The sequence below is a fragment of the Zalophus californianus genome, chromosome 14, assembly GCF_009762305.2.
Source record: "Zalophus californianus isolate mZalCal1 chromosome 14, mZalCal1.pri.v2, whole genome shotgun sequence".
In the NCBI taxonomy this organism is placed as follows: Eukaryota; Metazoa; Chordata; class Mammalia; order Carnivora; family Otariidae; genus Zalophus; species Zalophus californianus.
In genome coordinates, this window is record NC_045608.1 from 41,439,911 (window position 1) to 41,462,773 (window position 22,863).

Here is a 22,863-nt window from a genome sequence, read left to right on the forward strand (position 1 = left end):
TGCTGAATAGATTTTTATTTCACCTCTGCTTTTCCTTTTATACCATTTTTTTTAGGTTCCCCTTATTATTGATTATTACTCCCTCACTGTCCTTGATAGACTGAAGACTGATGGGACAGCTAAGGATTGTAGTTCTACTAGGGGCTTTATTTCACTAAGAGGGCTCTATCCCTTGCTTGTTCTGAAACCAGGAGCTCAGAAAAGCAGTCAGAGAGAGATACTGAGAATCCCCTTGATACTTGGTAGAGATTCAGTTTTATGTTGAGGTAGTGTTGCTTTTTTGAACTATTGGAAAGGTAATTGCTGCAGCCTGGAATTCTTACTAGCCTTAATGCTTTATTTAGTATAATGTTCATCATTCAGTGAAACTAAGCAGCAAGGAATAATGGAAAGTTTTGTGGCTTTGGAGATTGACTAACATGAGTTTGAATCCTGGCTCTGCTACTTAATGAGTTACTCTATTTTTTACCTCAAAGTCCTCATTTAAAGAGAGACTAATGATATTTAATCTTTTAGAGTTGTGAGGATTGCTTATAATATATTTGAAATTCTGTAGTATATATTAGAAGCTCTGTAAATGCTAAATTTTTCAAGTGAGAGTTTAAAAAAATAGGAATGTAGGGGCACCTGGGTGGCTCAGTCGCTTAAGTGTCCGACTCTTGATTTTGGCTGAGGTCATGATCCTCAGGGTTGTGACATCAAGCCCCCATGTCAGGCTCCTCACTGGGCATGGAGCCTACTTAAGTCTCTCTCTCTCCCTTTCTCTGTGCTCCCCCCAAAAAATAGGAATGTAAGTCCTTGAGACATACTCAATTTGTGATTATTTCCTATTCAAAAAATTTTTTGAGGAATTTTTTTTTATTAATTTGGTGATCCTTGCTTAAAAAACCCAAAACATTTAAGCTGCCACTCAGGAAAACTACAGGGTCCCCAGCCTATCATATTATTTTGTAGAATATGGGCTAGTTCATGAGCTAGAATACATAGGAAAGTGAATACAGATTCTCAAGGTAATTTTTATTGATAGCGCTTAGGATTTCTGTTATCTTAAATTACTTATGCAGAAGTGTTTGTAGTGTTACTTCATTTGAGAAATACTCAGATGTTTTCCTGATGATTCATTCTTGACTTAGAGGCATGCTGAGTGAATAATCATCTTTAAGCTTTGTACTGTCATAGACTCTTAATTGCATTAAATATTAGTGACTTAAATGAGTGACATTGTACTGTTCTTTGAGGAAAAAATTATGTTTGGTACCAGTATTCAATGGAGGAAATCTAATTTGTATCCTTCTAATTTGAATTTTCTCTATCATTTAGTGAGTATCAAAGCATAATTTAGTGTTCGTCTTAGGGCTTAGTTTTTTACTTTTAAAAATCTAAAAACCAAGACCCAACCTTTCATTCTCAAATTATAGTTAAGCTGTTTATCAATTCCTTTTACATAGGCGAAATTATGTTTAAAAATTAATCTTAAAAAACAAGGTTTTAAAATAGTAAATAAAAATTAGTCTTTTATTAATCCTAATAAAAATGAGTCAGCCTGTATCTATGAAGTGCAGTTCTGCCATATTCCCAGTAGAGGGCAGCACAAACACAGTTTTTTTTTAGGATTGAGAACTTTTAAAAAAAGAAAAGTTAGATTTTGCAGTGGGGGAATCCCTATGACTTGATATGTAATCCTTATGTTTTGGTTAGGTAGTGGTAGACAAGAAGTATTTGTAACCCTGTATTTTTGAATTTATGTTACTATGTAGCAAGCGCATATATTTTTAGGTATAGAGCTATACAAATTAAAGCCATCAAAAAACAATTTCTGCATTGTATTTTATTCTGAAATCCTAAATCTAGGTTTTAGGATAGTACATGTTCTATATGTAATGCTTAGAACTTTTACATGTAAATGTTCTTAAACTGTTTTATGTAAATTCATAAAATGAAATGTTCTCTCTTTTGCTTCTAGGGGCACCAAGATTTTTTTAAAAAATTTAATTTTTTAATTAATTTTTTTATTATGTTATGTTAATCACTATACATTACATCATTAGTTTTTGATGTAGTGTTCCATGATTCATTGTTGCGTATAACACCCAATGCTCCATTCAGTACGTGCCCTCTTTAATACCCATCACCAGGCTAACCCATCCCCCCACCCAAAAAATTTTAATTTATTGCTACATTTACTCTGTTTTTAAATTTTGAAGTTTCCTGCTACAGATTAAAAGATAAGCATTCAATAGCTATGGGTTGTAATCTAACAATTATAAATGTTTATAAAATTTAAAGATTTAAAAGTATTTGGATCAAAATTATTTTTTATATTTTACCTTAGAGGAATTTTCACTCCTTTTACTACTTTACTCACTAACAGTTTCTAACTGAAGAGTAAAACACAGTTTGATAAGATTCTGTGCACTGGTGTTTGAGCCCCTTCTCCCCAACCCTGCCCTTTGTTCCCAGAGCAAAAGGGGAATGACTGGCTATGCGTGGATTATTTCCTCTTCTTTGATTAGAAGTATGTTTTGCTAATGTCAGATGTTATATAATTATCTTAAGTATATGTATATGTCATATTCATACTTTATACATTTGAATTTACTTTTTAAAAATTGAGGTATAATTAACATACACCATTATATTAGTTTCAGGTGTACAACAATGATTTGATGTATATATATATTGAGAAATGATCACCAATCACAATAAGTCTAGTTAACATCCATTACCACACATAGTTACAAAATTTTTTCTTTGTGATTAGAACTTTTAAGATCTCGAGTTTACTTTTAAACTGATATTTAAAATTAGTAAGAATAAAACATTTCCATTTATTTGCTTTTATTTCTTTTGCTTTGTTTTGAAATGCGGTTAACATTTTAAAAATATTACTCCTTGACTTTCTATTTTTGTCAACCAGAAAGGAAAAAAAAAAAATGCAGAAATGTGTTACATTGAGAAAGTAGGAGGTAGTAAATGGGTTTAGGTTTTATGTACTATATTTGTCAACTCCCAAGTGCCTGGCCATCTTTTTCTACTAGATTGTGTACTCTTAGAAAACATGGGTATCTGTTTCCTTTGTTAAGTTCCATAGTACTGATTATAGTGGATGCTCAGAATAGTAAACATTTTTGACTGGCTGACTCCCGCCTGTTAGACTCCAGATTATGGTTTAAGAATAGAGTTGCTACTGTATTTGTACCAAAACACTGAACAAACAAGCAGAAACAAAGAAAACCTTGCTTCATATAATCTTAGACCACATTAAAAGTGAATTGAGGTTAGTAAGGCATTGAATTCATGGAGAAAAAATGGAAAAGTGATATAAGTTTATTTTCCTCTAAGACTCTGGGGAAGTCTTTCTCAGGTTTAATAACATTTAATTATACACTTATGAAAGGACTAGAAGTCTCATGTTAGCATCACCTAAAAGCTATCAAAGTCCAAATTTGGGTTGTGGACAATGAATGCTTTAAATTCTTTGATTTTTGATAAACAGGACCAAAACTTTTATAGAAATAAACAGTTCTTTTGCTGAGAGAGTGATTGGAGAACATTATGAACATGAAATTTTTTATATGTTTTCTTTTAAACTTTACCTATATCAAATACTCCTAAGGAATACTTACCGTTCCTAAAGGGAATTCGATAAATTTCTTCCAAGCTCAATCTTGTATAGTAATTAAGAACTATATTTAAAAAGTGCTCTTCTAGGACTTTTCATCCCTGAATTGTTATTTTCATACCCAGTTCCTGTAATGTGGTTAATATAGCTAACCAGCAATGATCAAGGTTAAATTAATCAGATTTAAATATTTGTAATCCAAATGAACATGTGCTTTAAAAAAAAGCTTCTCTGCTATTTTCTGTTACTCTGTATCATAGCATTTAGTCAACATATGTATGAGGTAGCTTTTTCCTGATAAAATACAATTTTTAGTAGTTATTACATTACATAAGGACTACTTGTGGAAATAATGTGAAATTTTAGGTAAAAAGGATCTATACTTTGGAAATGATGGAATGTGCTACCAAGTTATAGCTATGAGGGTATTGTATTTGTTAGTTATATTGTTCAATATTTTTATTGGTATCCAGTTCATTTACTGCTCTCTTGCCAATATATATGCTTGCAGAAACTTATATTTTATCTCAGTTTTGTAAGTGGGTTATTTTTGTGTTGTTTCTATATAGTTCTTTTTCATGCACAGATTACATTTATTAAAAAAATTAAGTTAGTACTCAGGAGATATATCAGCAGTATTGGAAAACTGAAAAGTCACCTGTGAGGGTGTTAAAATTCTTATTTCTCATCTACAAATGAAAACTGATAATCAAGACTCCTGAAATTTCTGATGGTGTGTTTCTAGTCTCAGGAGTGGTTATTTCAAATGACTTCTAACTACAAATAGTAGAGCCTGTGATGAAATCCTTGAAATTAATTAGCTGTCCCCCCCCTTTTTTTTTTTAAGGAACCATTCCCGCTTTTCTGCTTTAAACTGCTAAAAGGAAATTGATTCCTTTCTTAATAATAATTTTTGTGTTTTTTCTCTTTTTTGGACAGAGGTTCTAAAAGACTATATCAAGCCAGATGGGGAATGTTTGGAATTGTTTGCTCGAAATTTACAGCCAGGTTGGACTAGTTGGGGCAATGAAGTTCTCAAATTTCAACACATGGATTATTTTGTTGCTCTGCAGTCTAGAAGCTGACTATGATCTTAAAGTTGTGATTTTCTTCACTTTTTCCTCACCCCTTTTTCCTTCATTCTAACTGATACTGCCTTTTCTTACCAACCAGGATGCTTAGAAATGTAAACAGGACTTGGTTTTTCTGCCAAAGACCAGAAGTGACTAGTTTTTATGTAATTTTGAGATGAATTTACTTAAGTTGTACTAGTATTCCCCATTATTCTGGATTCACTGCAAATAAAGAGGTAAGCAGTTAGAAAAATGACAAGACTTTGTTATTGAAAAAGTTCGGAAAGCACGCACTATGGACCAGAGGTCATAATTCTGCCTATGGATGTGTTTCATTTGGCCCATATGGTGTTATAAAAAAAAATTTGAGCCATCATTCTGAAAAATCGGGAAATTTCATGTAAAGTGTAGATTTTCACTTTTCTCTAAACATCAGAAGCTCTGGCTGCATTGCGGTCTGTATTCTTTCCTGGCATCAGTCAGTAGGGCCCAGTGGTAGCAGCTCCCTTGGGAAGGGACATGGGCTCTGCAGTTTACCACAAAAACACTTGCTCCATGCCACTCAGTTGTATTGTCTACGTGGCCCCTGTGCAGCCCAAATTTATGATCTCTGGTATAATGTTACATTCTTGAAAAAGTATTGAGAGACCTCCTGAGTACCTTATCATTGTACTGAGCTTTTGAAACCTTTTTGGAGGGTTTTAAATTGCGTTCAAGGTCACTTTTCAAGTACTTCTTAGTTTTGCTTGGTTTTCTAGAAGATTTAAAAAGTATTTCTTATAAAAATGTCAGAAGATGGGGCGCCTGGGTGGCTCAGTCGTTAAGCATCTGCCTTTGGCTCAGGTCATAATCCCGGGGTCCTGGGATCAAGCCCTGAGTTGGGCTCCCTGCATTGTGGGAAGCCTGCTTCTCCCTCTCCCACTCCCCCTGCTTGTGTTCCCTCTCTCACTGTGTCTCTCTCTCTCTCTCTCTGTGTCAAGTAAATAAATAAATAAATAAATAAATAAATAAATAAAAATCTTAAAAAAAAGTCAGAAGATAACACCGCTTATGATTTAAAAGATATTTATATTATTTACAGATTTCCCACGAATATTTTTTTACTAAGTAAAATATTTTTTACTGAAATGATTCTTTGAAAAGCATGCTGATTTGTTGTGTATAACCTTTTTTAAATTGAGATAAAATTTCACATAAAATTCTCCAATTTTTACTATAGGATTCAGTGAGTTGAGAAAACATATACTATGGTTGTCTACCACCATAGTCGTGATATAGAACATTTTCTTCACCTCCAAAACTCATGTGTCCAATTACAGTCAATCCCTTCCTCCCATCCCTGGCATTTGGTGAACAGTGATTTGTTTTCTATCATTAGTTTTGCTTTCTTAGAATTTCATATAAACAGAATCATAGAATATGTAATCTATTGTATTTGGCTTCTTTCACTTAGCATTTTGACAAAAGTATTTATATCATTTACAGCTTTTCTACAAATATTTATCTGCTAAATAAAATGTTAGATTGAGATGGTTATCTGACAGGGTTGCCAATTTGTTTACTGATTTTGCCAATGAAAAATGTTATTTTTGAAGTTTGTTCATTCTTTGAGTGTGTGAATATATATTATTATAGGCTTAACTTTGTATTTATAGGGATATTCTTGTTATTGAAATGAAAAAAAGCATTAAACTTGAAGCAAACATCTCACAACCTTCTTTGAAACTCTTTCCAGTGTCTTGTACTATTTATAGGTTTTATATAATTTGTGGACACGTTTTATTCTCACCAAGTTTTTGGACTTTATTTTTGCACCACAAATACTGATACTTGAGAGAAGAAGAGAACATTTTTATTCACTGAATGTGGTATTCAAGACACAGAGGGTTGGTTTTTTTTGTTAGTTTTTGTTTTTTTTTTAGACACAGAAGTTGTAGTCTTAGCTCTGTTCCTAAGTTGTACAACCTGTGGGCCTTGTTTGTAATACCTGTTTAATTATTGGGCTCTTTTTTGACCAAAAGATCATTCTGGAAAACGGAACAATCACATCCTTGTGAGAACAAAAAGGCCAGACTAAGAGCATTGAACTTTGACTTCATTACCCCTGAGTTTTAGCCAACTGACCTAATGAACTTTATTATTCATTTAATGTTATATCTTCATTCAGAGATTTTTATATTGCTTTTAAAACCTGTAAGGATTTTATTTTCTATCATATTTTTTTACAGACTTAAAGTCTTTTAGGACTCTTGGAAATGCTTAGACAAAGGGATAGAGCTAATGTTTGTTGAATAGTGTGTGTTACTCTTTGCTATGCTTTTTACATTTTATTGCATTTAATCCTTGTACAGTCCTGAGAGTATTATCTCGATTTAATAGTCAAGAAAACTGAGGCCCAGGAGACTATTTTGTCCTAAAACCTATAGTAGGTATTGGAACTAGGATTAGAATGCACAGCTCCCTGACTTGTAGCCCAGCCCTAGAGTTTGGTTTGATTTGGAGGCCATGCAGTCACAATTGGCATCCTGAGCAACCACACAAAAAGCCATTTCACCTGCACATGGTTAACGGCAGACACCACACTCGAGAAACTTTGGGGAATCTTGCCTCATAAGATTGTATCCTTAGAATTTCATGGCCTTTCTCTTGACACTCTTTCACCTTCCCATTCAGGGTCCATTAGAGTACAATCACAGAGCATGTAACTACTCTTTTGGAAGCAGATCCTCTTAAGTTGGTCCTTTTTGTCTTCCTTTCTTAGAAACGGGAAGTAATAATTCTTATCTCTTAAGTTGTTATGAGGATTAAATGAGTTAACACATGTAGGGCACTTAGAACTGTACTTGGAATATTTTAAGCAATCAGTGTTTGAACTCTTCACATAATTTTTAGTTTCAGATCAAAAAGATTTTCTTTCACAATTTGTACTCCAGTTTGGGGGATTCACCTGCATACTGTCCATAGAGTTTTTCTGTCTGAACATCATATTTTCTTGATCTTTTTCTTGAGATCAGATTTCCTAGCTTGCACCTGGTTTCATACATGAGGAAGCTTTGAAATCCATCATTCCCATTGTGGTCCTGCCTGGAAACAAATAATTAAAAACAAAACAGAGGCCACATGTAGCTTTGGGTTTCAACTCTTGACTCTGAACTTCATAGTTACTGTACATTGTTCTTTGATGACTTCCATAGGTGGTTAATTGGTGGCCTTTCTCATGTTTCTTCTATATTCAGAGACTTTAGGCTCATGTCACATTAATTTTGGTTCAAAATAGATCTTTCACACTTTGATGGATAATCTGTTACACTTGCCGGACCTTGATTTTTATGTGCAACAGCCGTGGACTGAATGTATCCTCCCAAAATTCACATGCTGAAACTTTAACCCTCAATGTGATGGTATTTAGGGGTGGGGCCTTTGGGAGGCAGTTAGCGTTAGATTAGGTCATCAGTGTTGGGGGGGGCTCTCATAATAGGATTAATGGCTTTATAAAAAGAAACATGGGATCTCACTCTCTGCATGCAAGCACCAGCAAAAGGCCAGGTGAGGACATAACCAGGAAGATGGCTCTTACTGGGAACCTGACCATGCTGACACCTGATCTTGAACTTTCAACCTCCGGAACCCCAAAGAATAAATGTTTATTATGTAAGCCACCCAGTCTATGGTAATTTGTTATAGTAGCCTGGAACCACCAAAGAAATGTTCTCATTGATAAGATACCCACCAAGTAAATAAGGCCTTTTTCTTTAGATGATCTAAAAGTGAGAATAGGTTTTTCTTCTTGTATGTCAACATTTGAGCTCCCTCAAAAAAGCCAGTGTCACTGAGGGCTGGTTGTCTTCTTGGAGGAGGACAGAGAGATTAGTCTGTAACTCAGGTCTGGGCCTGGCTTTAATTGCTACCTTGCTCTGTCCTTGCTGTAGGCTGTATCTACCTTGTCCTATTCTAATCCTTCAAATTCTATGACTCAAACTCATTCTTACCAGAAACCCCAAATGCACCTTTTCAGATTTGGTACCCTAGAGACATATCTTTAGTGAATTTTTATATATTCAGCTTCAGTGAAACTTTGGGTTTTCTACTGATGGTGATTCAGAGGAGGATTATAAACACATTAAAGGCCCTCCCTTCCCTGAAGATGCTCACCAGTTCACCTCATTTGACTCCTATCATGCACCACTGGCCTACCACACCCTGGGAAGCACCACAGCACTGTTGGCATAGTTCTCTGGTTATCAGAGTTCTTTTATTTCAATTATGTCATTTTACCCTCAAAGCAGTTTTATAAAGTTGTAGTTATAATGAGGGAACAGGTTCATAGAGGCTAGCTGACATGGCTAATAAGTGATAACCAGGACTTGAATTCTGATTCCTAAATTAAGGCACTTGATGTTGTATCATGTTTGCTAATGAACCTGAGATCTTAATAATAGGCTCATTAGCTGCTAATCAGAGCATCCAGTGGGTTGCCTGAAGTAACTTTAGAATGGTTCATACATAATCATCCAAACATACCCTTCTCAATATATGATATTATCAGTTTTAAGTTATTAACACAATATTTTCATTAGAGATTTTAGTGACATTGATTGAACTGATAGCCGGAGTGCCACTCAGAATCACTCAGAATCAAACGGGCTGTGAAATCCTTTGACATAAGCTGTTAGCATATTTACCATGCCGTTATGTATTCCTCAGATTAGCCATTTTAAGTTCACATTTTTAAGGAAACTCATGCAAAATACAGATTTGGATTTGAAGATGGCTATTCAAGTAGTGAGAAAGGAGAGATTAAATAAGGTAAGTACAGGTGCAAATTATTTTATGTACCATAGTAATCTGTTACCATTGTTTGGATGTATGGACAAACCCAGAACTGCATAGATGGCCTTAATTCATGGTTCCATTGACTAGTCTGCTCCAGCTTGAAAGCAAGTCAGATTACCATGATAACTCCACAACCAGCCTTTTCCCTTAAATATTCCTAGGAGTTAACCTAAATCTTCTGGGACTTCTGTGAACTTGAGGGGAACCTCTTGGTCTTTTTCAGTAGCAGTCCAAGTCCTTGGGACCATATAAAAACAAATTGATCTCTAGGGGTGGAGAACATGAGGAAACTATTTTTTTATTCACTTTTTCTGATTGGGCTTTGGCCTAATTATCAGATAACTGTGACACAACAATGGGATAACTTTGGATGACAACTAGGGCAAATGAGTGGTCACTTACAGTGTTAAGTCATTTTTGGTTAATATCTCTAAGGAAAAACATAAGGTACCCAGATTGATTTTTAGCTGCTTCTCCCCAAATTGCCCACATATATCCTGATCGTTAGTCAAACTAGACTGTTGTTATTTGAATTTAGGACTCTGTGCTTTTGCTCATGAATCTTCCTCAGTCAGGAAAAACTAGGCTGTGGGATCAGCTGGATCTATATTTTGGGTCTTGATATTTATCTTCTGAGTGACTGAGTAATTATTTAAATTATGCTTTCCTGTTTTCTGAAGAATTAGAAGGCTAATCTTTGGACTTTGTAGGATTATTATGAAGATGAAGTGAAATAACGTATGTAAAGTTGCCTAGCATAGGACCTGGTATTTAGAAGTTATTCAATATATATGCTTATTTCTCTTTATTTACAGTCTTCATGGCAACATGTCTTACTTCATGATCCACTTTTCTTTTCCACCCTAAAGGAAGGCTTTTTTTCTTGCTCTTAGAGTCACGTGTATGGATTATCCAAATAGGTTTTCCTTCACATTTATCACGGAAAGAGAGAAGTGGTTTATTCTTTAGGTGGCTCGCTGAAAAAAAAAAGACAGACGACTTTATATCCTCTTGAATACCTTATGAGAGAAGGACAAATTTTTATTTATGTTTCTCCTACCAGCATACCTGGAACTGCCAGTATTTAATGAATGAATGAACTAACTCTTGGCCTTCAAGTATCTTTGAATTCTGTTAAGTAGATAAGACTCGTGTAAGAAACCATGACAGCATAGCAAACCACAGTGTACAGTCAAAGATTAAGTGGTGGAATAGATGGAAAGTGATGCAGAAGTTTAGAGAAGCAGATCACTTAGAGATCACTAAGCAATGTGAGAAACAGAGAGCAAACCAACTCTTGATTAAATTTTTTTTTTCTAACTGTAATGATGTTACTAGACAGTAGGCAGCTAAAATGTGTGAGTTCAGAAGAATTACAAAGAAAGCATTTTGTTCTTTCTAGATTGTAAACTTTAAAATATTTTATATTTCTCTAGAAATATAGAGGATATTAGTACATGCAATTTATTTTATCAATTTATTAGAACCAGAGGCTAAATTAACAGGAGTTTTTACTTCTCTGTATTTTCCACCTTTTGAATGAAAATGTTATTTGGGCATCTTTTCTAGAGTTGTCTAGTAGGATTTTTTTTTCCTCATTTTTTATTGTTATGTTAATCACCATACATTACATCATTACTTCTTGATGTAGTGTTCCATGATTCATTGTTTGTGCATAACACCCAGTGCTCCACGCAGAATGTGCCGTCTTTAATACCCATCACCAGGCTAACCCATCCCCCCACGCTCCTCCCCTCTAGAACCCTCAGTTTGTTTTTCAGAGTCCATCGTCTCTCATGGTTTGTCTCCCCCTCCGACTTACTCCCCTTCATTCTTCCCCTCCTGCTATCTTCTTCTTTTTCTTTTTTCTTAACATATGTTGCATTGTTTCAGAAGTACAGATCTGTGATTCAACAGTCTTTTACAATTCACAGTGCTCACCATAGCACATACCCTCCCCAATGTCTATTACCCAGCCACCCCATCCCTCCCACCCCCACCACTCCAGCAACCCTCAGTTTGTGTCCTGAGATTAAGAATTCCTCATATCAGTGAGGTCATATAATACATGTCTTTCTCTGATTGACTTATTTCACTCAGCATAACACCCTCCAGTTCCATCCACGTCGTTGCAAATGGCAAGATCTCATTCCTTTTGATGGCTGCATAATATTCCATCTTCTTTATCCATTCATCTGTTGATGGACATCTTGACTCTTTCCACAGTTTGGCTATTGTGGACATTGCTGCTATAAACATTGGGGTGCACATACCCCTTCGGATCCCTATATTTGTATCTTTGTGGTAAATACCTAGTAGTGCAATTGCTGGATCATATGGTAGTTCTATTTTCAACTGTTTGAGGAACCTCCATACTGTTTTCCAGAGTGGCTGCACCAGCTTGCATTCCCACCAACAGTGTAGGAGGGTTCCCCTTTCTAGTAGGATTATTTTTATTATTTTACAGCTGTGCTGAGGTATAATTGGTATAAATAAATTGCACATACTTACAATGTACAGTTTAATGAACTTTGACTTATGTTTATACCTGTGAAGCTACCATCACAAAGAAGATAATAAACATAATCTCGGAAGATTTTGTCAATGCTCTGTATATCTACATTTTATCCCTATGCAATAATATGCATTTTGTACCGTAGAATTGTGTGCATTTTCTAGAATTGTACATAGATGAAATTATACAGCATTCACTCTTATTTTTGTGTAGCTTCCCTTCACTCAACATAATTATTTTGACATTCTTTGTGTGTGTATCAATAATTCATTCCTCTTTATTGCTGAGTAGTATTAAATTGTATGGACATACTACATCTTATCTTTTCATGTATTAGTTTTCTATTGCTGCCCTAACAAATTACCACAATCGTAACGATTTAAAAAAACACTCATTATTAGTTTACAGTTTTGTAGGTCAGAATCCTGGGCAGTCTCACCTGAGTCACTGCCTAGGATGTCAGAAGACTAAAAACAAGGTGTTGACTGGACTGAGCTCTTATCTGGAGGCTCTAGGGAAGAATCCATTTTCAAGGTCATTCGGGTTGATCGCCAAATACAGTTCTGTTTCTTTAACGGCTGTCAGCTAGGAGCTGCTGCTCTCCAGTCCTTGCCCATGGCTCCCTCTATCTTCAAAGTCACAATAGCACATTGAGTACTTAGCCTTCGATTCTCTCTGACTTCCCCTTGTGCTGCCATCTAAAGAAAAGACTTTTAAAAGGGCCTTTGTGATTTGATCTGACTCACCTGAATAATCTCCCTTTTGTGAGTGATATGTGATCATATTCATGGGTTCCAACCAAATTCAAAGGGGAGGAGATTTTACAAGTGTGAAGCTCTTTGGGAGTCATAGAATTTTGCCTACCACGGGCCCAGTCTCTGGCCCCCAGTGATCCATGTCTGTCCCATGCGTAAAATACATTAGCTCTTTCCCGAGGTTTGCAAGGATATCATTCCATCAGCTCAAAGTCCAGGATCTCATCTAAATTTCTTCAGCTTGAAAGTCTCAAATCTCATCCTTTAAGTCATCTAAATCAGGTTAGAACAGAGGCATCTGGGGGCACCTGGGTGGCTCAGTCGTTAAACGTCTGACTTCGGCTCAGGTCATGGTCCCAGGGTCCTGGGATCGAGCCCCACATCAGGCTCCCTGCTCAGCGGGAAGCCTGCTTCTTTCTCTTCCACTCCCCCTGCTTGTGTTCCCTCTTTCGCTATGTGTCTCTCTGTCAAATAAAAAAAAAAAAGAACAGAGGCTTCCGGTATAATCCATTAAGTACAGTTTCAGGGCAAAAGTCCTCTCCATTAGTGGACCTGTGGAACTACCTGCCTCCAACATAATCAACATACAATAGTGGGACATGCAAAGCTTAGGAGTTACAGCTATTCCAGTTTAAAAAGAGGGGATGTGGAAAAAAAAAATGGCCTTACTTGTCCAAAACAGTTTGAAAATCTAGCCAAGTGAACTCCAGGCAGACTTCCTTGATTAGACTCCAATATAAGTTCAGTAAAACTTGGCAGTCACCTTGGCTCCCAGCTCTTGGCTCCACCCTCTGAGCTCTGGTTCAAGTCTCTTGGCTTTTGTTTCCATCCTTTGAGTTATCCTCCCTTTTCTATGAAAGGTAGCATGTGTCTACAGCTGACTTCTTTTATCAGCCTACTTCCTGTCAGTATAATTTGTAGGGTATGACAGCCTTCTTTTCATTTTATACACTCCCTTTTAGTCCAAGCTGGTATCATTTCTGCTGGCATAAATTCTTAAGAACCTTGGGGATTTTGTTTGGAATTTTTTTTTTTAATGCTTTTTATCAACTTGGGGAAGTTCCCTTCTATTCCTATTGTTTTGAGAGTTTTTATCATGACTAAATGTTGTATTTCATCAGATGCCTTTTCTGTGTCAATTGATCATATGATTTTTCTTCTTTAGTTTATTAACATGATGTATTAACATTCACTGGCTTTCAAATTATGAGGTAGCCTTTCAAATCAAATAAATCCCTCTTGGATGAGGTCTCTAATCCTTTTTTATACACTGCTGTTTTTGGTTTGCTAATATTTAAAAAAATACTGAACCCAAGATCATTTGCATTTTCTGTTATTTTTTCTTCTAGAAGTTTTATACAGTTTGGTTTATGATCTATGTATAGTTATTTTTATGTATAATGTGAGGTAAAGGTCAATGTTTATTTTTTTCCAAATGTATAGCCAATTAATATAGCACTAATTGTTGATAAATCTTTCTTTTCTGCTACTGAATTGCATTGGCATCTTTGTTGAAAACAAGTGACAAAGATATATGCATCTATTTCCAGATTCTTAGTTTTGTTCCATTGAACTATGTCTTTATTTATGCCAGTTCCACACTATCTTGATTACTATAGTTTATAAGAAGAAGTCTTGAAATCAGGTAGGATCAGTCCACAGACTTTGTTGTTTCATTGTTTTTGGTCATCACTTAAAAAATTTTTTTTAATTTAAATGTGAGTTAACTTATAGTGTAATATTGGTTTTGGGAGTAGAATTTAGTGATTCATCACTTACATATAACATCCAGTGCTCATCCCAACAAGTGCCCCCCTTAATACCCTTCAGCAACCTTCAGTTTGTTCTCTATAGTTAAAAGTCTTTTATGGTTTGCCTCTCTCTCTCTCTTTTTTTTCCCTTCCCCATGTTCATCTGTTTTGCTGCTTAAATTCCACCTATGGTCATCACTTACGAGATTCCATTTTTATTTGTAAAATTTACATTTAAAAATTATTAGTAACACCAAACATTTAAAAATATTAGGTCATTCATATTTCTTTCATGAATTATCAACAGTTCCTTTTGATTATCCATTTTCCTGATGAGGCATTCATATTTTTAAATGAATTTTTCCAAGCTTTATAATATGGAAATTTAAAACATACACAAAATAATTATGTAATGAACAATGTAAAGATGTAATGATGTAATAATGATGTAAAGACAATATAATGAACCTCTATATACCCATCATTTAACTTCAACAATTATCAACCTATGACCAGTTTTGATTACTTTATACCCCTGCCTACTCCTCCCACCTGGATTGTTAAAAAGACAATCCCAGACATCATACTATTCCATCTGTGGTGTCCTCATTCTACAGATGAACAAAGTGAGATTCAGAGAGTTTAAATGATTTCGTCAGAGTCATACAGCTAATAAGTAGCAAAACTGGGATCTGAACCTCAGTCTGTTTCACTCCAAATCCCCACTATTATTTACTTGTTTCTTTATTTTTAAAACGACTTTACTGAGGTGTGATTGACATGAAAAAGCTGTACATTTTTAATGTATACAATTTGATGAGTATGGGAATAAGTATATACCTGTGAAACCATCACCACTATCAAGGCCATAAACATATCCATCACCTCCCAAAGTTTCCTCCTGCCTTCTTTTTATTATTATTATTTTTAGTAGTAGTATTGTGTATGTGTCTGTGTGTGTATGTGTTCGAACATACTCCTCCTGTATCTCCATCTCCCCTTTATGTGTTTTGCCAACCTTCCACCTCCCCTCTGGCAACCATTAATCAGTTCTCTATATTTATAGTTCTGATTCTGCTTTTTGTTTATTCATTGTGTTATTTTTTTTTAGATTCCATTTATGAGTAGAATCATATACTATTTGTTTTTCTCAGTCTGACTTACTTCACTTAGCATAATAATCTCTAGGTCTATCCAAGTTGTCTCAAATGGCATGATCTCATCCTTTTTTGGTTGTGTAATATTCCATATGTATATACATCACATTTTTCTTATTCATTCATCTACTGATGGACACTTAGGTTTCTTCCATGTCTTGGTTATTGCAAAAAATGCTGCAATAGACATCTGGGGTACATACATCTTTTCCAATAGTGTTTTCATTTTCCCTAGATAAATACCCAATAGTAGAATTAAGGGTCATATGGTAGTTCTATTTTTAATTTTTTGAGGAATGTCCATACTATTTTCCAAAGTGGCTGTACCAGTTTCCATTCCCACCAACAGTGCATGAGGATTCCTTTTTCCCCACATCCTCACCGACACTTGTTTCTTGTCTTCTAGATTTTAGCTATTCTGACAGGTATGAGGTAGTATCTCATTGTGGTTTTGATTTGTGTTTCTCTGATGATGAGTGATGTTGAGCATCTTTTCATGTGTCTGTTGGCCATCTGTATGTCTTCCTTGGAAAAATGCCTATTCAGGTCCTCTTCCCATTTTTTAATCAGTTGTTTATTTTTTTGGTGTTGAGTTGTTTGAGTTCTTTAAATATTTTGGATATTATCCCTTAGTAGATGAATCATTTGCAAATATCTTCTCCCATTGAGTAGGTTGTCTTTTTGTTTGGTTGTTGGTTTCCTTTGCTGTGCAAAAGCTTTTTATTTTGATGTACCAGTAGTTTATTTTTACTTTTGTTTCTCCTGCCCTAAGAGATATATCTAGAAAAATGGCTGATATCAGAGAAATTACTGCCTATGTTCTCTTCTAAGGTTTTAATGGTTTCATGTCTCATATTTAGGCCTTTAATCCATTTTGAGCTTATTTTTATGTATGGTGTAAGAAAGTGGTCCGTTTTCATTCTTTTTCATGTAGCTGTCCGGTTTTCCCAGCACCATTTATTGAAAAGGTATTCTTTTCCCCATTGTATAGTCTAACCCCCTTTGTGATAGTTTAATTGATCATATATGTGGGCTTATTTCTGGGATCACTTTCCTGTTCTATTGATCTTTGTGCCTGTTTTTGTGTGTGTGCCTGTACCATACTGTTTTGCTTACTACAGCTTTGTAGTATATCTTGAAACCTGAAATTGTGATACCTCCAACTTTGTTCTTCTTTCTCAGGATTGCTTTGGCTGTTCGCAGTCTTCTGTGGTTCCATACACATTCTTTGTCCTAGTTTTGTGAAAAATGCTGTTGGTATTTTGACAGGGATTGTATTGAATCTGTAGATTGCTTTGGGTAATACTGACATTTTGACAGTATTAATTCTTTCAATCCATGAGCATGGAATATTTTTCCCATTTGTATCATCTTCAATTTCTTTCATCAGTGTTTTATAGTTTTCAGAGTGTGGGTCTTTCACCTCCTTAGTTAAGTTTATTCTTAGGTATTTTATTCTTTTTGGTGCAATTGTAAATTACATTATTTTTAAAATTTCTCTTCCTGCAACTTTGTTGTTAGTATATAGAAACACTACTGATTTTGGTGTATTAATTTTGTATCCTGCCACTTTACTGAATTTGTTTATTCTAGCAGGTTTTTTTTTGTGTGTGGAATCTTTAGGATTTTCTATGTATAGTATCATGTTATCTGTGAATAGTGAAAGCTTAACTTCTTTACCAATATGGATGCCTCTTATTCTTCTTAATTTTTTATTTTTTGCCTCTTATTTTTCTTGTCTGATTGCTGTGGCTAGGAATTCTTTTTTAAAAAAATTTATTTAAATTCAGTTTAATTAAGATATACTGTATTATTAGTTTCAGAGGTAGAATTCAGTGATTCATCAGTTGCATACAGCACACAGTGCTCATTACTTCAAGTGCCCTCCTTAACGCCCATCACCCAGTTACCCCATCCCCCCACCCACTTCCCCTTCAGCAACCCTCAGTTCCCTGTAGTTCAGCATCTCTTATGGTTTGCCTCCCTCTCTGTTTTCATCTTATTTTATTTTTCCTTCCCTTCCCCGTGCTCATCTGTTTTGTTTCTTAAATTCTAAATGAGTGAAATCATATATTTGTCTTTCTCTGACTTATATCGCATAGCATAATACCCTCTAGTTCCATCCACATCATTGCAGATGGCAAGATTTCATTCTTTTTGATGGCTGAGTAATATTTCATTGTGTATATATCTACACCACATCTTTATCCATTCATCTATTGATGGACATCTGGGCTCTTTCCATAGTTTGGCTATTGTGGACATTGCTGCTATAAACATTGGGGTGCATATGCCCGATTGAATCACTATGTTTGTATTCTTTGGATAAATACCAGTAGTGCAATTGTTGGGTTGTAGGGTAGCTCTATTCTTAACTTTTTGAGGAACCTCCATACTGTTTTCCAGAGTGGCTGCACCAGCTCACATTCCCTCCACCAGTTAAGAGGGTTTCCCTTTCTCAGCATCCTCACCAACATCTGTCGTTTCCTGACTTGTTAATTTTAGCCATTCTGACTGGTGTGAGGTGGTATCTCATTGTGGTTCTGATTTGTATTTCCCTGATGCTGAGTGATGTTGAACATTTTTCATGGTCTGTTGGCCATTTCTGTGTCTTCTTTGGAGAAATGTCTGTTCATGTCTTCTGCCCATTTCTTAACTGGATTATTTGTTTTTTGGGTGTTGAGTTTGTAAGTTCTTTATAGATTTTGGATACTAACCCTTTATCTGATATGTCATTTGCAAATATCTTCTCCCATTCTGTAGGTTGCCTTTTAGTTTTGTTGATTGTTTCCTTTGCTGTACAAAAGCTTTTTATCTTGGTGAAGTCCCAGTAGTTCATTCTTGTTTTTGTTTCCCTTGCCTCTGGAGACATGTCTAGTGAGAACTTGCTATAGCCAATGTCAGAGAGATTACTGCCTCTGCTTTCTTCAAGGATTTTTATGGTTTCAGGTCTCACATTTAGGTTTTTAATCCATTTTGAGTTTATTTTTGTTTGGTGAAAGAAAGTGGTCCAATTTCATTCTTTTGCATGTGGCTCTCTAGTTTTCCCAGCACCATTTGTTGAAGAGATTGTCTTTTTCCCATTGGATAGTCTTTCCAGCTTTGCCAAAGAGTAATTGACTATATAATTGTGGGTTTATTTCTGGGCTTTCTATTCTATTCCATTGATCTTATGTGCCTGTTTTTATGCCAGTACCATACTGTTTCAATTACTACTGCTTTGTAATATGACTTGGAATCTAGAATTATGATACCTCTAGTTTTGTTTTTCTTTTTCAAGATTGCTTTGGCTGTTTGAGATCTTCTGTGGTTCCATACAAATTTTAGGATCGCTTGTTTTAGTTCTGTGAAAAATGTTGTTGGTATTTTGATAGGGATAGCTTTAAATCTGTAGATTGGTATTATAGACATTTTAACGATGTTTGTTCTTCCAGTCTGTGAGCATGAAATGTCTTTTTTCATTTCTTTTCATTGTCTTGAATTTCTTTTATCAGTGTTCTGTAATTTTCAGAGTACAGGTCTTTCACCTCTTTGGTTAAGTTTATTCTTAGATATTACATTATTTTTGGTGCCACTGTAAATGGGATTGACAGGCAACATTTATAACAAATTGTATGGTTAGCATTGTATTTAAAGTCCTCCAGGAAATGGACTTAGGGTGCTTTGCAGAGCTATCTTGCACTGGGCTGGGAGATGGGTTTCTGAGAGCACAGATCAAGTTGTTGGAGGAATTGGAGGATACAAATAGAGGGTATGAGGGCAGGGAGGAGAAAGCCTCCAAAGTGCCAGGCATCTAATGTGGATGATCTCCAGATTATGTTGTTCATACTCACCCATGTATAGATAAGTCAATGAAAAATGATTTAAACATGAGAATAAATTAAGTCTTCATCCTGGAGAAATATGAAAGGGTTAAGATAGTAGAAGGTAAATTAAAAAATGTGTAAGAAGCTAAAAACAACAAAAGGAAAGAGAAACGAATTAGGATAAGACAACTTAAAATTCCAGCAGTAACATTAACAATTTTGTTTTATTTTTTATTTTTTTACTTTTTATTGTAACACTAACAATTTTAACATGAAATAAGGACAAACTAGAAGTTTTCATAACTTCCAGTTATAAAATAAATAAGTCACAGAGATGAAAAGTACAGCATTAGGGAATATAGTCTTGTCAATAATACTGTAATAATGTATGGTATCAGATGGTGACTAGACTTATTGTGGTAAGCATTGAGTAATGTATAGAATTGTTGAGTCAGTGTTGTACACCTCAAGCTAATACTACATTGTGTGCCAGTTGTATTTCAATAATAAAAAAGTGAAAAAAATGAAATAAGAACAAAAGTAAAAGAATAAAACTGACTGAAAAGTAAAGTTAGATAAAAAGTTGAAACTGAGGCACATGGTAGATTAAATAAAAGAATTGAGAGATAAAGTTAAATAAGTGATTTAATAGCTTAAGATGTGAGTGAGGTAACTAAGTAAAGAGTTGGCAGAAATAAAGAATGAATAGGAATGGAGTGGAGTCGAGGCTCTCAGTTTCCCTGCTGAAGCAGCTGATCTTTGTTGCCAGGAGTGGAGAGGCCTGAAAGCCTCCTCAGCAACCCCTGCTTGGGGTAGACAGAGGCCCTTTCTAGAGCTTGTGTGCTCTCTTCTTTCATTGTCCATGGATGTAGCAAATAATAGCAATATAATCTGATCTCAGGAAATACCCTCTTCAATTTCATTGTTGATACTGTTTTTTAATATATAAATGTTGACAGCAGAGGGAGGAATCTAGTGGCATGCTGGGAAATGTTTAAAAACCACCTGTGGGGGGACGCCTGGGTGGCTCCATTGTTGAGTGTCTGCCTTAGGCTCAGGTCATGATCCCATGGTCCTGGGATCGAGCCCCATGGCAGGCTCTGGGCTCAGTGGGGAGTCTCCTGGTCTCTCTGCCCCTCCACCTGCTCATGTGTTCTCTCTCTTTGTCTCTCTCTCAAATAAATAAATAAAATCTTAAAAAAAAGAAAACATTAAATTATGGTTATTTCCTTGTTTGGTTAGATAGGTCAGTATCTGGTACTTGTTAAACGAGTTCCAGGCAAGAGTAGTAAAGGTGCTAAACTTTATATTCACCTTTACATAAAACTTATTATTAATGCCAGGAAATGAGGGCTTGCTGTAAAATTTCCCAGCTCCCTTTCTTTCTGTCTCTAATATAATTTTTATTTTAGAGTACTTCTTTTTCATTGAGTTTCATTTTAAGATGCTTTTGACTTAAAAAACCAAATTTCTCTTTTACTATACTAGCGAAGAATTTCTGAAGCAATTTGACTCACCTTAGGGCCAGGTTCAACATTAAACTGAAATCTTTTTAATGGTAATACTATTTTCTCGCATGCTTTATGATCCTTTAGAGTATTGTCAGAAAAGTATGTAATCTTCGAATATACCTTACTATAGGAATTTCCTTTTAAATTATAAAAAACTGGCTCAACTTTACTTGGATTGATTCTTACGGAGAATGTATAATAATGAAGTTAAGGTATCAATATAGAGTTCCTAGATTCCTCCCCTAACCCTATTTAAAAAAATCTTGGCAATGCATTTCCATTTTTTTCTTTGCTTCATGTAAGATTATATTAAGGAAAGTATTAACAATTACATTTGAAAAATTATTTTTTCCATATGTAAACTTTCTCCTTGAACACGATTGGCTGTACTGAGAAATGTGACAGGATAAATTCCCAAGTTTTTGTGTGGCATATATTTGTGTTTTCACTAAACAGAAGAAAGTGGGAAGTAAAATGTGTGTGTTTCCCAGTTCTTTTTTGAAAGAGATTATAATACTGAATTGAGGTGATTTGTGTCTGTTCGTGGCATTTGTGACACATGAATCAAATGCTGTTTTGTTCACACAGTGCTGGGATACTGTCCTCACCATCACTTGCCAATAGCACTTTCTGCAGTGATGGAACTGTTCTCTATCTGTGCTGTCAAACAGTAGTCACATGTAGCTATTGAATGCTTGAAATATGGCTAGTGTGACTGAGTAACTGAATGTTTGATTTTAATTAATTAAAATTTAAATCATATAGGCTAATGGCTACTTTGTTAAGAGTTTTCTTATTCCTATTGCAAAAAAATAAATAATTTGAGTTAGAAAAAAACATGTTAAGTGTTTCTGTCTCTGTTTAGTTGATTCTGTTAAGGATGTTTTTGGAGAGGAGGCAGTATATTATCATGGAATGGGAAAGCTTGCATTCTCATCTGGCTATGCCATTAAGCAGCTTGGGCAAATTATCTCTAATTTCCTTGGATGGAATTTCCTTGGATGGAAAATGAGGAGTCTATTGGTTTTCAAATTTATATTTAGTATTGGGACTTTTTCTTAAAAACAAAGCCAAACAAACTGAGCAGACACCTCATAGGTAAGACAGAGGTGAGAGGGGCGGGATGGGATTAGGCAGCAGAGTCCTGTCCCTTAAAGTCACCCCTTTATCTCTCAGTAATTCCCAAGCTCCTCTACTACAGTAGATAGCTCAGTTTGCAAAGCACTGGAGTGGATGGAATCCAGGTTTCCTTCTAGCTCTGATAAAGTAAGGTTTTTATAGGATTGAATATAGAGTTTTCTTTCCATTGATATCTCGGAAGTAGTAATTCTTCAAAGGCCAATCTTTACATATATTTTGACCCCACTCAAATCATTAAAATTGAGTTTGAGAGGTACTTAGGACATTCAGTAGGGAGAGGTTCCTGTTCTCTTAGCTCACCAAAAATGAAACTAAAAACAAGAGCTTAATGGTCATAGCAGATATGGGCAGGTCCAAATTTGAAAAAATAGCCATTTAAATTTCTTTCTTTGTGAATGGTTTTATCATTTTGATACATTCAGGACTGGGTTTCATAAAGGAAAACTATCATTGAAGTGGTTAAATTGGTATTATTAGTGGCTTATTCTGGTCTCTATGTGGGCTTAAGGAACTCATTCTTCCCTCTCCCTCCTGTCTAGGGAAAAGTAACTCAGATCTGGAATGGAGTCCTCAGGTGCATACAACTGGACTGTGGGGTTGAACTTGGCATGATAGGGAAACTTTGAGAGGGAAGTATAAAGAGGTTAAAGGGCTTTTTTCACATGATTTTTTTGGAAATGGTCAAGTAATTTGGATCTCT

At 35.3% G+C, this 22,863-nt stretch overlaps 1 protein-coding gene across 2 annotated transcripts in view; it reads left to right on the forward strand.

Moving 5' to 3' along the window:
• METTL4 (methyltransferase like 4) overlaps positions 1-22,863 on the forward strand; it is a 174,132-nt gene that overhangs the window by 30,142 nt on the left and 121,127 nt on the right. The window contains exon 9 of one of the 2 annotated variants that reach the window (XM_027577313.1): positions 4,562-5,554. The exons of the other annotated variant lie outside the window; for it this stretch is intronic. Within the exon in view, the coding sequence (XP_027433114.1) occupies positions 4,562-4,707 (146 nt within the window). The 3' untranslated portion in view covers positions 4,708-5,554. Of the gene's footprint in view, positions 1-4,561; positions 5,555-22,863 lie in introns of those variants that run through there. 2 annotated transcript variants of the gene reach the window in all.